Below are 16,657 nucleotides of genomic sequence, written 5' to 3'. Positions count from 1 at the left end.
TACGGAATGATAGACAATGGAGACTTGGAAGGGTTTGCAGCAAGCCAAGATCGTGCCCCTGCACTCCAGCCTGGGTGACAGAGCAAGGCTCTTTTTTTTTTTTTTGACTCTGTCTTTAAAAAAAAAAAAGAAAAAAGAAATTGGGTACACACATGTTTTCACTTATAAGTGGGAGCTAAATAATGTGTACACATAGACATAGAGTACGGAATGATAGACAATGGAGACTTGGAAGGGTTAGGGGTGGTGGATGATGACCAACTACTTAATGGGTACAATATACATTATTCTGGTGATGGATACACTAAAAGCCCTAATTTCACCACTATGCAATATATCAATGTAACAAAATTATATTTGTATCCCCCAAATGTATACTGACAAGGAAAGGTAGATGGCCACCAGTGGCACTCTCAAGCATGAGAAGGTCCATATGGTGATAGGGTAGTCACTGAAAACTGGCGCTTCTTTTGTGCATGCACTTGAGACTGCAATGTTTGGGGTAGCAAATATCAAGGATGAAGTCGTCCTATAAAATGTGAGCACTGGTATATCTCATTCTCAAATACCAGACTACATTAGCAGAATACAACCTTTGGAAATCTCTTCTTATGTCAAAGTCCCAGAAAGAGATAAAACATATTGGCCAGGCTGGTCTCGAAATCCTGACCTCAGGTGATCTGCCTACCTAAGCCTCCCAAAGTGCTGAGATTACAGGCATGAGTATGGCGAAACCCCGTCTCTAATAAAAATACAAAAAAAATTAGCTAGGCTAATTAGTGGGCACCCGTAATCCCAGCTACTTGGCAGGCTGAAGCTGGAGAAAGGCTTGAACCCAGCAGGCGGAGGCTGCAGTGAGCTGAGATCGCGCCATTGCACTCCACTCCAGCCCTGGCAGCAAGAGTGAAACTCTGTCTCAAAAAAAAAAAAGAGAGAGAGAGATACAACATTAACTCAGAAACATCCTTATTTAAAATTCATTGTCAGCCAGGTACAGTGGCTTATGCCAGTAATCCCAGCACTTTGGGAGGCTGAGGTGGGAAGACCACTTGGGCCCAGGAATTCAAGACCAGCCTGGGCAACACGGTGAAACCCCATCTCTACCAGAAATACAAAAACATTAGCTGGCTGTGGAGGTGTCTTCCCATAGTCCCAGCTACTCAGGAGGCTGAGGTGGGAAGATGATTTGTGCCTGGGAGGTAGATGCTGCGGACAGCCGAGATCGCGCCATTGCACTCTAGCCTGGGCGATAGAGCAGGTCTAAAACAAAAATTCATCGTCACTTTGAAACTCTTTTCAGTGGCAATAAAACGTGCACTATTCCTCAATGTCTTAATGATTTGAATGTTATTTATACAATTTACTCCAAGTTTTGGGGGAAAAAATAGAGCCTTACCCAGTGCCTAATGGCTACCTTGAATATAGCCTGCAGAATCTGTCTAATTTCTGGGACAAGTATTTTAATAATATTATAAGAAACTCACAGTAGTATTCTATTTAAGAGCTCTCAAAAAAAAAAACCCACTGGCAGCTCCCTAAATTCATTGGCATGCCTAAGTCCCTGTAAAAAAGAACATCAGGTACTATACTACTGTACTTTTAAGAATTCAGGATTCTACATTAATCTGTTCAGTCTATCTACATTATAAGTGTCTATTACATGCCTGGCAACCTCTTCCCTAGGAGTGAGTCACTTGCCTTCTAACACTCAAAACAGGATTCTTTTAAATCATACTCGTTTATAATAAATGGAAACATTAGTATCCATTTGTAACCCACTTTTCACTAACTTAACTGAACAAAATATCCTTGATACTACCTTTTTTCTTTTGTCAGGCAATATATTATTCAGAGACCTGGTGAATGGTGAGTTGGAAATTATTTTTAAATAGCTTACATTAATCTCTTCTAACTTGGAAACATTTTAAAATTCTACATTAGCTGGCTAATTTGGGAGCATTAATAAAATTTCAGAAGAATCACAGATTACAGATTTTTTAAGCTGAAAGGGTGATTACTTATGGAAACTGGATTCCATCATTTCCTGGGATGCTCCTATGTCTTTAAATTAAAAGCAAAGCTTATTTAAGTGGGTGAACCTGGGAAAATAAAATAAAATAGTCCAATTTTGGAAACAACAAAAAAGGCCAACACTACTAAGAACACAGAGAATGTATCTGATCTTTTTTGCATTTAATCAAAGAAAAAGAGCAATGAGATATCATGACTTAGAGAAAGAAGAAAGCAACTAGGGAAATTTATAGGAGTTTGACAGTTATCTCTCTGCCTCTCCAACCTCAGCTTTAGTTAAAATAAGTATGGAGTCAGCATACAATACATGCCAAATGAGTAACTAGATCTTCACTGTCCAATATGGTAGCCACTAAACACACGTTATTATCAAGCATCTGAAATGTAGCTAGTTCAATTTGAAGACTTAGTAATAAAAGGTAAAATATTTTGTTTAATATTTTTAGATCCACATTGATTACACATTGAAATGATAATATATTTTCGTGCTTAATTATAGAAAATATATTTAAATTAATTTCATCTGTTTCTTTTTACTTTCTAAATGTGGCTATCAAAATATTTAAAATTATGTACATGCGTTGCATTATATTTCTACTGGATAAAGTTAGAAAAGACAGTAAGTTCTACAAAGTATAAAGGACAAGAAGACACCACGATGTAATGAAAAAGGCTTCATGAAGACATCAAGACTAAAAGGAAGGAAAGGATTCAAAAGAGAGGAAAGTACATTCCATGCTAGAAAAACCATATTATACAAATACAAAAAACAGGGATCTCTCAGGCTCACCAGATGAGGAGATGCTGTGAAAGAAGGTAATCTTCCTCATGTGATATCAGAGAGTATAGAGCCAGAACAAGTCACAATCCTGAAGACACGTCTGACCCCACACATCTACAGAGCCAGCAGAAATCAGGCAGACTAACTTCTACAATAAGGCAGAAAGTTCTGAAATTTGCAACACATGGAAAGAACTTGGTGAGTTTTGTTCACTGTTCTATCTCTAATACCCAAAAGAGTGCCAGACATGTGACAGACATCTAAAATAAACACTTGCTGAATGAATGAGTAAATGAACAAATGAACTACTGTAGAAAAGAGTAGCGCTTTCCAGGAAACTCTAAGGCAGGAACACTCAGAGGAAGAGCAGTAAAGAGGGAGAGAGTGTTACAGAAGGAGAGAGCAGCCATATTAGCACCTGCTAAAGCCTAATTAGGCTTATTTTGTGGTTCAAGGAGATGAAGTGAAAAGGTTACAGCACAAAACCAATCCCTCTCCTTACTCTGCATAATCTTGGATCTATCACCTGAAGAAGTGAAGAACTAAATAAACCTCCCTCAGTTTTCAAACTGTGATTTAGCTCTGAGGAAAAGCAAAGATGTGTCTACACGGGCAAGGGATAGGCCCCTCCTCAAGGGTCATACACAAGCAGCAGCCTCTGTGAGGAAGATTATGCAGTAGTCTTCGTCACAGAGGAAAAGGAAGAATTTTTTTTTCTCCCTGTCTTCTCCTCTGTCTCCTTCTGAAGTATCTTTATAGTCCCTGACACATGGCTGGGCAGCGTGGGGGAACCTGATATAGTCTGATATAGCACTTCTTAGGTGAAATATGTGTGTGTGTGTGTGTGTGTGTGTGTATCCAGTGTATGTGTGTATCCATCCAGAAGGAAGAAAACTAAAATAGTGATCATCTCTGGTGGTATGGTTCTTCTTATTACATATGTTCTAATGTTTAGCTTTTTGTTTTTTTGAGATGGAGTCTCACTGTGTCACCTACACTAGAGTGCAGTGATGCAATCTTGGTTGGCTGCAACTTCCGCCTCCTGGGTTCAAGCGATTCTCCTGCCTCAACCTTGCAAGTAGCTGGAATTACAGGCATGCACCACCACACTCAGCTAATTTTTGTATTTTTAGAAGAGATAGGGTTTCACCATGTTGGCCAGGCTGGTCTCGAACTCCTGACCTCAAGTGATCCGCCTGCCTCGGCCTCCCGAACTGCTGGGATTACAGGCGTGAGCCACCATGCCCAGCTCTAATTTTTTTAAATATATCAGATATTACCTTTGCAGTAAGGAAGAAAATAAAATACTAGAAAATAAAATACAGTAGTCCCCTCGTTATCCTTGGGGGATACATTCCAGGACTCTCAGCAGAGTACTGAAGGAGAAAATTGTGATCCAAGTTTTTCTACACAGCTAAGTAGTAATTCACACGTGAAGGCAAAAGGAAGAGTTTAGTCATGTTTTATGTAAATTTGAATTATGTCTACTTTCTATTTAAAATAGTATAATGTAAAAATATGTTTAATAATATCAATTTCCAGGGTCTTTTAAAAAAATTAATTAAGAATCTCTATTTAAGAAATTCTCTTACACCAAAGCTATATGACAACACAACTTTAGCTAGTAAGCAGAAATATTCACTATTGTCTGTATTATTTGAACTATGCTATTGCATTCATGCACTTTCTGTAAGTGATTTTTATGATTAGTGTGCTATTTTTATATTCATGGTTATTATAATTTAAAATATTTTTATATGCTATAACAATGTCAACTAATCTTTTATTAACTGGTTGTGTTTGTGTTAATGCTGAAAAACAGCTGAAAACAAGCTAGATGTGGCATGCCAATTCAGAAAAGGACACTGATAATACTAACAGCAGTTAATACATTTCAAGTGCCACATATTTTTCTAAATGGTTAATATGCATTACCTCTTTTAATACCTAGTTTACAACAGCCCTATGAAAAAGGGGGTTGAGACCAGCCTGGCTGACATGGTGAAACCCCATCTCTACTAAAAATACAAAAATTAGCCAGGCATGGTGACACATGCCTGTAATCCCAGCTGCTTGGGAGGCTGAAGCAGGAGAATCGCTTGAACCCAGGAAGCAGAGGTTGCAGTAAGCCGAGATCACGCCACTGCACTACAGCCTGGGTGACACAGAGAAACGCCATCTCAAAAGAAAAAAAAAGGTACTATTATTATCCCCAGTCTATAGATGAGAAAACAGCCTCAAAAAGTTGAGGTAACTTGTTCATAAATAATTGAATGTGGGCTGGGCACAGTGGCTCACGCCGGTAACTTCAGCACTTTGGGAGGCTGAAGCGGCAGGATCACCTGAGGTTAGGAGTTTGAGACCAGCCTGGCCAACATGGTGAAACACCATCTCTACTAAAACTATAAAAATTAGCCAGGCGTGGTGGTGCACACCTGTAATCTCAGCTGCTTGGGAGGCTGAGGCAGGAGAATCGCTTGCATCCAGGAGGCAGAGGCTGTGGTGAGCCGAGATCACACCACTGCACTCCAGCCTGGGCTACAGAGCAAGAATCCATCTCAAAAATAAATAAATAATCGAGTGTGGATTTGAACACAGACTGACTCCAGAGCCTCCCCTACTAACTATGCTCTACTGTGTTTCTAATGCTGAGAAAATGAAAAGCAACATTAAAAAATAATAGCAGATAAGGATTTATGAGCTCCACGAACACATTCCTTTTACTTTACCTATATTCCTAAGGAAAAATTAGTCTCTATTTACGTATGTTAAATGAATTAATGGAAAAGAGGGAAAGAATATTCCAGTTACTTGGAAATTAATTAAAATACACTAGCCCCCCCCCACCTTATCTTTGGGGGATATGTTCCAAGACCCCCAATGAATGCCTGAAACTGCAGACAGTACTGAGCCCTGTATATATTGTAGTTTTTTCTATACATACATACCTATAAAAAAGTTTGATTTATACATTAGCCACAGTAACAGCATCAGTAGTAATATATAGAACAATTACAACAGTATTCTGTAATCAAGTTAAGTGACTGTGTAGTCTCTCTTCAAATATCTTATTGTACTGTACTCACTCTTCTAGTGATGCTGTGAGATGATAAAATGTCTATGTGATGGGATGAAGTCATGGAGCAAGATGATGTGAGATTTCATCATGCTACTCAGAAAAGTGCACAATTTAAAACTTATGAATTATTTCTAGAATTTCTCATTTAATGGGTGACTACTGTAAAGACTTTCAGAGGTTTTAAAGATTAGTCATGGTTGTTAAAGAATTTAAATGCAGGAGTACATCTAAATAAATATATAATTTAAAGATAAAACGCAAACGGTAATTCTCAAAAAAAAAGGTTGAATAAGATAAAATAATAATCTAAAAGTAATAAACCAGCTATAAATTCCCAGATTATACCAACTTTTATTGGTAACAGTAGGAAATAGGAGAAAAATTCTTGAAAGCAAGTTACAGTGATTTTCTCATGTTACAAAGATAGGAGCTAAAAAAAATTATTAATGGTTGATGTAAATAATTAGAAAAATTCAGGTAAAAATCTTTTAAAATAATTTTAAGAATATCAAAATGTAAAACAGTGTATTCCTTTCAAATTACTTAAGGAAGGCCAAGCACCGTGGCTCATCCCAGTAATCCTAGCACTTTGGGAGACCAAGGCAGGAGGACTGCTTGAGGCCAGGAGTTCAGGGCTGCAGTGAGCTGCGATTGTGCCACTCGACTCCAGAATGGTGACAGAGTAAGACCTATCTCATTAAAAAAAAAAAAAAATTGCTTCAAAAAGTTAAATAAAACATATTTAAAGTTAGGAAGAAATCAAAGAAAACATAAAGAATCAGCAAGGAAGCATTTTAAAAATGACAGATAACCAGCTAAACAGTAAATGTATTTTATTAAGCTTACCCATTAGAAAGCTCCTTGGATATGATTTTCTTAAATGTCTACAAGTGACACACTTAAAGATTTAGGAAGCTTAACAGGAAAAGATAAAGACAAAAAAAGATAGGAATTACATCAAAGTAGAATCTCAGAGGTAAAACTATCACATGAGGAAAGAGGATCACTTTTTTTATGATCCCTAACACAACTCATACAACTTCATGTACTAAGTAACAGTGCTAAAATATTTATAAAGTAGTTTTCCGCCATGGCCACCATTGGAGGGCAGAAGCCATGACTCTGCACTACCCTATAGTGGGCCTCAATAAGGGCCACAAGGTGACCAAGAACGTGAGCAAGCCCAGGCACAGCCACTGTAGGCGCCTGACCAAACACACTAAGTTTGTGTGGGACATGATCCCAGAGGTATGTGGCTTCACCCCTAACGAGTGGCGTGGCATAGAGTTACTGAAGGTCTCCAAGGTCAAACAGGCCCTCAAATTCATCAAGAAAAGGGTAGGGACAAACATCTGCCCCAAGAGAAGGCAGGAGGAGCTGAGCAATATCCTGACCGCCATGAGGAAAGCAGCTGCGAAAGGACTGAGCCCCCTGCCATCTGCCTGTAATAAAAGCTTCGCAGAATAAAATAATTATAAAACAAAATAATAAAATTTAATTTAATTTAAAAATAAAATAAAGCAAAACAAAATAAATAAAATATATAAAGTAAAAATTGTTGAAAATGCAAAACAATATGGACATAAATACAGAAACACAGGGAAACTTCTTTAGGCGCTCATTTACAGGCAAAAATATGAAAAGGTCATCTGGTGTCAAATAATATAGGCTTATCTATCATAAGAGTTTGAACTGGAAAGAAAAAGTTGGATGATAAAAAAAAGCTTCTCAGAATATTCTTTTGTATAGTTATGTGAAGGATGAAGGGTGGGTGAAAGGACCAAAAACAGAAACACAGTCTTCCTGAATGATTGACAATCAGAATTCCGCTGCCCACCACAATTAAACAGATTTCTAGGAAAAGCTACCTTAAAAAGGCTGGTTACCATCTGGGTTTACACAGTGCTTTCACATTCTTATCACTTTCAACACTACTACAAATAGGAAGGGACAGGAGCATTTAGAAGAGAACAAAACAGAAACTCTTGGAAGCAAGAAAGGTGCATGACTCAAAGAGGGAAATTCCTGTCCCATAAAAGGATTGTGGGTGTATAAAATGCTCTATATATACCAATTGTCAATTTCCTTTCATGTTCAGCATTTCTACTCCTTCCAAGAAGAGTAGCAAAGCTGAAGTAGCAGCAGCAGCAGCAGCAGTGGCAGCAACCACAGCAGCAGCAAAATACAAACATGAGTGTGAAGGGCATGGCTATAGCCTTAGCTATGATATTGTGTGCTACGGTTGTTCAAGGTAAGCAGGACTTTTTATTTCTCAACCTATAAGTTCCTTTTCTAATGTTTCAAATGTCTTTTCTTCCACTTTTATCCTAAAAGACATGATAAAGTTATATTCAATCTCACAGATTAGAAGTTATACAGCTTTAGCACAGAAATGATGGACGTGTTTAAGGTACTAGAGATGATTATCGAAACTAGAAATTATGAACTTCATGGAATTTTTGATTTGGCTAGAATATCTGGCAAGAGCCTTTAGCAACAGTTTTAAGTATCTATTAAGAAAATTTTATATAGCGATCATGTTAACAAGCTTTCTGGGAAAATACTTGAGGATAAAATCAAGGGGGCAAAACAAGCTTCACCTCCAATAAACTTCCTTCATGCATCCCGTTTTTTAGTGATTTGCTTACAAATTTAAAGAGAAATAATCAACATCTTACTTAACTCTTTTCCCAGTAATAGTTGTGTTAAGTGCTATTTGACAAATCACTATCTTCACCCTTAATGAAAATTCTGCTCACGTTCGCCACCAGTTATAAACCACAGCCATCTGTTGCAATCAGATGCATTACTAACTAATGCTATGATCTATTCTAGGTTTCCCCATGTTCAAAAGAGGACGCTGTCTTTGCATAGGCCCTGGAGTAAAAGCAGTGAAACTGGCAGATATTGAGAAAGCCTCCATAATTTACCCAAGTAACAACTGTGACAAAATAGAAGTGATGTAAGTAATGAACTTGCTGAAGATGACAATGGTGCAGGCTTTTTTGTTTATGTATTTGCATCTGAACTTTAAGACTCTTTTGTATGTTCTTTTAACAGTATTACCCTGAAAGAAAATAAAGGACAACGATGCCTAAATCCCAAATCGAAGCAAGCAAGACTTATAATCAAAGTAAGTTACCAGATTACTCCCATGTTATAATCTGTTTTATCCAAGACAGATCTTTTGAAAAAGAAAATAATGTGGACAACTACAGAAAGATTCTGCTATGATCCTGTGTGAAATATTCTGTTAAGGGGTCCTGGGTTGTAACAGTTTCCCTTTCTTACTATATGTTTTTAGATGTCCTGGGGGAAATAAGAACAGTCCAAGTAAATAAAACTCTTGTTTTCTTATTCCAGAAAGTTGAAAGAAAGAATTTTTAAAAATATCAAAACATATGAAGTCCTGGAAAAGAGGATTTGAAAAACCTAGAACAAGTTTAACTGTGACTACTGAAATGACAAGAATTCTGCAGTAGGCAACTGAGACTTTTCTATAGGTTTGTGACTTTCATCTTTTGTACAGTTATGTGAAGGATGAAAGGTGGGTGAAAGAACCAAAAACAGAAACAGTCTTCCTGAATGAATGACAATCAGAATTCCGCTGCCCAAAGTAGTCCAACAATTAAATGGATTTCTAGGAAAAGCTACCTTAAGAAAGGCTCGTTACCACTGGAGTTTACAAAGTGCTTTCACATTGTTACTTGTTGCAGTATACATTCATGCATTTGTAGGCTAGAGAACCTTCTAGATTTGATGCTTATAACTATTCTGTTGTGACTATGAGAACATTTCTGTCTCTAGAAGTCATCTCTCTGTATTGATCTTTATGCTATGTTACTATCTGTGGTTACAGTGGAGACATTGACATTATTACTGGAGTCAAGCCCTTATGAGTCAAAAGCATCTATGTGTAGTAAAACATTCCTCAAATATTTTTTCATGCAAATACACATTTCTTTCTCCAAATATCATGTAGCACATCAGTATGTAGGGAAACATTCTTATGCATCATTTGGTTTGTTTTATAACCAATTCATGAAATGTAATTCATAAAATGTACTATGAAAAAATTATACGCTATGGGATACTGGCAAAAGTGCACATATTTCATAACCAAATTAGTAGCACTGGTTTTAATTTGATGTTTTTCAGCTGTTTTTCATTGAGATGTTTTGAAGTAATTAGGATATGTGTGTTTACTGTACTTTGTGTTTTTATCCATTTGTATAAAGAGCAATATCTTGGACACATTTGAAATACAAAACGTTTTTGTCTACCAAAGGAAAATACTGAAAAATAAACAAATGTATATCTGGCAATCACCTTCACTTGTCATAATTCTGTCTCTTAGAAAAATACGTAATCTAATAAATTTCTTTGTTGATGCCTACATACTATAAAATTTAGGTATACTCAAGACTAGTTTAAAGAATCAAAGTCATTTTTTTCTCTAATAAACTACCACAACCTTTCTTTTTAAAAAAAAAAAAAAATACTACATACTTTCCAGGACATTTGAGATGCCTTTAAAAATTTTGCCTTATATTTCAGAAACATACACCTATCCGTCATCATGCAGAACTGTTTAGAAATATATTTTAATGGGTAGGTGGGAAAGACAGTTGTTTGTTTTGTCGGTGGGGGGAGGTCTTGATAGTCCAAACCCTGTTCTTACTTGGAGAAAATCCCTTATGTGAGTGTTGGAGGGAAGCCAAAAGAGAGAATCCAAAGAGAGGAGATCCTCTCCTGTAGCCACAACAAGGACTCAGCCATGCTGTTTCTACCCTAGACTTTGAACTCCAACTGGCATCACAAAGATACTACGAGTAAGAAAATTATTTAAAGCCTGGCAGCAGCAGCAACAACAATGAAAGTCTTACGGTAGTGGCTTCCCAATGTGTGTTCCTGTAGCATGACTCTGGCTAATCCTTCCTATCACCTAGCTCCCTTAGGTCTTTGTCCATTTTCCAAGACTTATTCTCCATTGTCCTGTGGATTCTTCAATCTCCAACTAAATTATTTTTCTCCTTAACATAGCCAGAGTTGGTTTCTCTGCATGTAACCAAAAGCCTTGACTGACAGCAGTACTCTATATAGGCACCCGTACATTTGAAAAATAAAAATATTTATTATAGGATTATAATCAGGTATATATATTGTATTATTATACAGGTCATAGATACAAAATAGATTTATAATAAATTGTTATATAAATCTATATAAATTTCTATATAGAGATGGGACTTCCATATAAATTCCCTGGATAGTTTTAAGACCTGAATCTGGCTGGGTGGGGTGGCTAAATTCCCTGGATAGTTTTAAGACCTGAATCTGGCTGGGTGGGGTGGCTCACACCTGTAATCCCAGCACTTTGGGAGGCCGAGGCGGGCAGATCACCTGAGGTCAGGAGTTCAAGACCAGGCTGCCTAACATGGTGAAATCCCGTTTCTACTAAAAATACAAAAAATTAGCTGAGTATAGAGGCACGCACCTATAATCCCAGCTACTAGGGAGGCTGAGGCAGGAGAATCGCTTGAACCTGGGAGGCAGAGGTTGCAGTAAGCCAAGATCATGCCACTGCACTCCAGCTTGGGCAACAAGAGCGAAACTCCACCTCAAAAAAAAAAAAAAAAAAAAGACTTGAATCTAATCTTTAATCTTTGACTACTTACACTGATTTTTCTTTAAGTCTCTTTAAAAATAAAAATTCACATAGTTGGCTGAGCATGGTGGCTCACACCTATAATCTGAGCACTTTGGGAGACCGACATAGGTGAATGGCTTGAGCCCAGAGTTCAAGACCAGCCTGGGCAACATGGCAAAAATTCATCTCTATAAATAATATGAAAATTAGCTGGGTATGGTGGCACACGCCTGTAGTCTCAGCTACTTGGGAAGCTGAGGTGGACAGATCACTTGAGTCCAGGAGGTTGAGGCTGCAGTCAGCTGTGATCACATCACTGCACTCCAGCCTGGGCAAAAGCCTGCCTCAAAAAAAAATTCACAGAGTTAAGGCTGCATGATAAATTGGTATTTGTAAGAAGTATATTAAATATTACAGGCCAGTACATTATTATTGAGAAGAAAACATATACCTAAAGTTCTTCATAGCAAAATAAACATATGAAATATGAATAATTAACATATTTGAGCCAAGATCCTCCCCACCTTGGTACCTTGCACATACTATTCTCTCTGTCCATTTCTTCACTAAGCCAACGCCTACTAATTACTTAGGTCTCAGCTTAAATGACATTTTCTCCAAGAAGCCTTTGAAACCATCCCTTCAGTTTCAATTAGATCAGGTGTCCTATTTATTTATTTCCATCACATTCTCTATTTTTCTATCATACTAGCTTACTGCCATTGTAATTAATGAATTATTTCTGTGCCTAATATCTGCTCTCTCATAAGTGTAAAAGAAAGCCATTGTAGTCCAGACCAACAGTACAGTTTCCGGTGCATATCAGAATCTATTGAACGGCAATATAAACTAAGGGAAAAGGAATTTACAGCAGAGGAATGACATAAGGGAATGTACAGTAGTAGGAAGTATAAAGTGATTTTTAGGAATCATAATTAGATTCGTTTGGTTGGAAGGATGAAAGACATGAAAATATAAACAACCTTGAACTTTACTCTGTACAAAATGGGGATTTAACAAATGTCTGTGAAGAAGAGAGTGACCCTATCAAAGTCATTGGAAAATATTCTGGGAATTGCATGAATGGTTGATTGAAAGTGAGAAAGACTGGAGAAGGAAAATCAGTTTGGATTTGCGCAATAGCTGCAATAGCTCAGGTCTGTATTTCCAAAACTTCAAGGCATTCTCATATCATCTTTACAATTTTTTTAAACATTTCTCTGTTTGATCTTCATTATATTTTTAGAAACTCTATATACCACTTTATTTTACATATATTAGCATGAAAAGTAAACTTTCATTACTATACATGTGAAATGGTAATACATACCATGGAAATAAAATGTAACGATAAAACAAAATACAATGAAAAAAAAATATTCCCCCTGATTTAATTAATCAGAGGGATTGAAGTTAAGAAAAGAATAGTTCACTGATACTAAATGTTATTATCAATGTACATGGTAGTGTCCCACGTTTTGGAAAATACTGGTGTGAAAAGTATGGGGCTGGCTCTGCAATAAGTTAAACAGAATTATAGTAATTATATATTACTATATAAACCATCAATTCCATTCCTAGGTATATACTCAAAAGAACTGAAACAGCTCTTTAAACAAAAACTGGTACACAAATGTTCGTAGCAGCATTACTCACAACACCCAGAAAGCAGAAACAACCCAAATATCCATCAACAAGTGAATGCATAAAATGTGGTATACACACACAATAGATATTCAGCCATAAAAAGGAATGAAGTACTGATACATGCTACAACATGGATGAACCTTGAAAACATGCTAAGTAAAAAAAGCCAGACACAAGGGACCACATATTGTATGATTCCATTTTATAGGAAATATCTAGAGTAAGCAAAAACCATAAAAACAGAAAGCAAATTAGTTGACTGGGGCTTGGGGGAGGTGTTAATGAGAAGTAACTACTTAATGAGTATGGGGTTTCTGGATGATGAAAATGTTCAGGAACTAAATTATGGTGATGGCTTGACAGCACTGTGAAAGTATTTAATTCCACTGAATCATACTCTTTTAAATGGTTAAAATGGTAAATTTTATGTTATTTGTATTTTACTATGATAAAAAGAAGAAGGGCTAAACCAAGGTGATATTGGTAAGAGTAGAAATATAACGACATGCACACTCTACAAAAAGAATCAAGACAGTGATAGATTGGACTTGAAAGTTGAAGCTGAGGCCAGGTACGGTGGCTTACGCCTGTAATCCTAGCACTTTGGGAAGCCGAGGCAGGTGATCACGAGGTCAGGAGTTCGAGACCAGACTGACAAACATGGTCAAACCCCGTCTCTACTAACGATACAAAAAATCAGCTGGGTGTGGTGGTGCATGCCTGTAATCCCAGCTAACAGGAGGCTGAAGCAGGAGAATCACTTGAACACGGGAGGCAGAGGTTGCAGTAAGCCGAGATTGCATCATTGCACTCCAGCCTGGGCTACGTAGAGTGAGACTCCATATCAAAAAAAGAAAGTTGAAGCTGAGAAAAAGAAACAAAGAACATGTTAAGGATTTGAATCTAACTTTAAAACAAGAGAAGAAACAAGGGAAAAAGGCTGAACTTTTGATGTCTGAAAGAATAGTTCTGTCACTAACAGAAATAGGGATATGAGGGGGAAGATGTAGTTTAGCAGAAAATACTGCAGATTCGATTTTAAATACATGGAACTTAAGATGCCAAACACCCACAGTGACTTAAAATTTCAGGACTGTTTCCTCTAATTAGCCAAGAAGAGCTTTCAAACAAAAGGAGTAGTTTTGGATAATACTATTAGAAAAGGAAAGATTATACTTAATTATTTTTGGCTACTGAGTACGGAACCTAATATGCCCACATGGAATTAATATACCTCTTTGTATCTGTTTCTGAAAAGATTTTCATAGCCAACAATTATAAATCTTTATGATAGGGTCAGCACATTCTGTGGATTATAAGTAGTACACACACAAAAAAACTGTTTGGGTTTTTTTTTGGAGAAGGGGTGAATGAGGCAATATTAGTTGCTTCTTCTTGCCTTGTCTGCAAATTTTATTTATCAGACACTGGTAATGAAATTGAGCAAGTCTGAGATTAACACATAACACTGAAACCATAGTTTCATTTAAGTATCTAAGAAAAATATGTCCTAAAACTCCTGGCACCATAAGTACAGATGTATTCATAGTTCCTTGGTGCTGCTCAATAAACTGCTACTAAATTGGAAATGCCCTAATGTGAGTTATCGCTATACAATAAATCCTGACTTAGTATTCTTCTTCAAATTGTTCACAAAGACAAACTGTCAATAAGAGGTTGAAGAAAACTGAATAAGGAGAGGTGACAACACGCTAGTAGTCCTCGCTCTCAACGCCTCCTCGGCCTCAGGGTCCACTCTGATGATGCTTGACCAGCCCTTCAGCCCGCCGCAAGCACTGTGGAAGCCCCTCCGAGGCCAGAGCCAGCTCCCTCTGCTTGCGGGGAGGTGTGGAGGGAGAGGCATGGGCGGGAACTGGGGCTATGCAGGGTGCTCTCGGGCCAGCGCCAGTTCCAGGTGGGAGTAGGCTCGGCAGGCCCTGCACTCGGAGCACCGGCCGGCGCTGAGGGCCCCAGGCAGTGAGGGGCTTAGCACCCAGGCTAGCAGTTGCAGATGTGCACCGGGTTCCCCAGCACTGCCGGCCCGCTGGCACTGCGCTCGACTTCTTGCTGGGCCTCAGCTGCCTCCCTGAGGCGCAGGGCTTGGGACCTGCAGCTTGCCAAGCCCGAGCCTCCCCCACCCAACACCGTGGGCTCCTGTGTGGCCCGAGTCTCCCTGATGAGCGCTGCCCCTGCGCCATGGCACCTGGTCCCATTGACCGCCCCAGAGCTGAGGGGTGCAGGTATGTGGTGCAGGGCTGGCAGGCAGCTTTGCCTACAGCTCAGTGTGGGATCCACTAGGTGAAGCCAGCTGGGCTCCTGAGTCTAGTGGGGACTTGGAGAACCTTTATGTCTAGCTAAGGGATTGTAAATACACCAATCAGCACCCTGTGTCTAGCTCAAGGTTTGTAAATACACCAATCAGCACCCTGTGTCTAGCTCAAGGTTTGTAAATGCACCAATCAGTGCTCTGTGTCTAGCTAATCTAGTAGGGACTTGGAGAACTTTTAGGTCTAGCTAGAGCATTGTAAATGCACCAATCAGCACTCTGTGTCTAGTTCAGGGATTGTAAGCACACCAATCAGCACCCTGTCTAAAAACGGTCCAATCAGCTCTCTGTAAAACGGACCAATCAGCTCTCTGTAAAACTGACCAATCAGCAGAATGTGTGTGGGGCCAGACACGGGAATAAAAGCACGCTGCCCCAGCCAGCCAGGCAACCCACTCGGGTCCCCTTCCATGCTGTGGAAGGTTTGTTCTTTCACTCTTTACAATAAATCTTGCTGCTGCTCACTCTTTGGGTCCATGCCGCCTTTATGAGCTGTAACACTCACCGCGAAGGTCTGCAGCTTCACTCCTGAAGCCAGCGAGACCATGAACCCACCAGGAAGAATGAACAACTCCAGACACGCAGCCTTTAAGAGCTGTAACATTCACCACGAAGATCTGAAGCTTCACTCCTGAAATCAGCGAGACCATGAACTCACCAGAAGAAACAAACTGCGGACACATCTGAACATCTGAAGGAAAAGACTCCAGACACACCATCTTTAAGAACTGTAACACTCACCGCAAGGGTCCGCGGCTTCATTCTTAAAGTCAGTGAGACCAAGAACCCACCAATTCCAGACACAATAATCTAAAATATGGAATAACATGCACTACTGAACTACATCATATCTCAAGATTCCTCTTCTCAAAAGACAACCAATGATGAATCAATTAAAATTAAAACTACACATTTTCTAAAGATTTTGATTAAAAACAGAACAATGTAATCCCAGCACTTTGGGAGGCCAAGATGGGCGGATCACAAGGTCAGGAGATCGAGACCATCCTGGCTAATACGGTGAAACCCCGTCTCTACTAAAAAATACAAAAAAAAAAACTAGCCGGGCGAGGTGGTGGGCGCCTGTAGTCCCAGCTACTCGGGAGGCTGAGGCAGGAGAATGGCGTAAACCCGGGAGGCGGA

The 16,657-nt window shown here is 38.7% G+C and overlaps 2 protein-coding genes and 1 pseudogene across 6 annotated transcripts in view; 2 read left to right on the top strand and 1 right to left on the bottom strand.

The window, feature by feature from the left end:
• Positions 1 to 16,657, bottom strand: part of ART3 (ADP-ribosyltransferase 3) — a 108,972-nt gene that overhangs the window by 72,757 nt on the left and 19,558 nt on the right. The gene's annotated exons all lie outside the window — the stretch shown is intronic.
• Positions 2,712 to 10,375, top strand: CXCL11 (chemokine (C-X-C motif) ligand 11). 4 transcript variants are annotated; one of them, XM_011927217.1, is made up of 5 exons: positions 2,712 to 3,010; positions 7,990 to 8,142; positions 8,727 to 8,853; positions 8,952 to 9,024; positions 9,255 to 10,375. In XM_011927217.1, exons 2-5 carry the CDS (start codon positions 8,082 to 8,084, stop codon positions 9,276 to 9,278), a joined length of 285 nt encoding a protein of 94 aa, XP_011782607.1. In that variant the 5' UTR covers positions 2,712 to 3,010; positions 7,990 to 8,081; the 3' UTR covers positions 9,279 to 10,375. The 4 variants fall into 4 exon arrangements, with proteins under 4 accessions (XP_011782607.1, XP_011782605.1, XP_011782606.1 ...); XM_011927215.1 differs by lacking the exon at positions 2,712 to 3,010 and having other exon boundaries at positions 7,857 to 8,142; positions 9,259 to 10,375; XM_011927216.1 differs by lacking the exon at positions 2,712 to 3,010 and having other exon boundaries at positions 7,857 to 8,142.
• LOC105501355 lies at positions 7,008 to 7,358 on the top strand (annotated as a pseudogene).

The sequence above is a fragment of the Colobus angolensis genome, unplaced genomic scaffold, assembly GCF_000951035.1.
Source record: "Colobus angolensis palliatus isolate OR3802 unplaced genomic scaffold, Cang.pa_1.0 Scaffold70, whole genome shotgun sequence".
NCBI lineage: Eukaryota > Metazoa > Chordata > Mammalia > Primates > Cercopithecidae > Colobus > Colobus angolensis.
The sequence above is the reverse complement of the archived record's forward strand: the minus strand, read 5'-3'. Positions and strand labels throughout refer to the sequence as shown.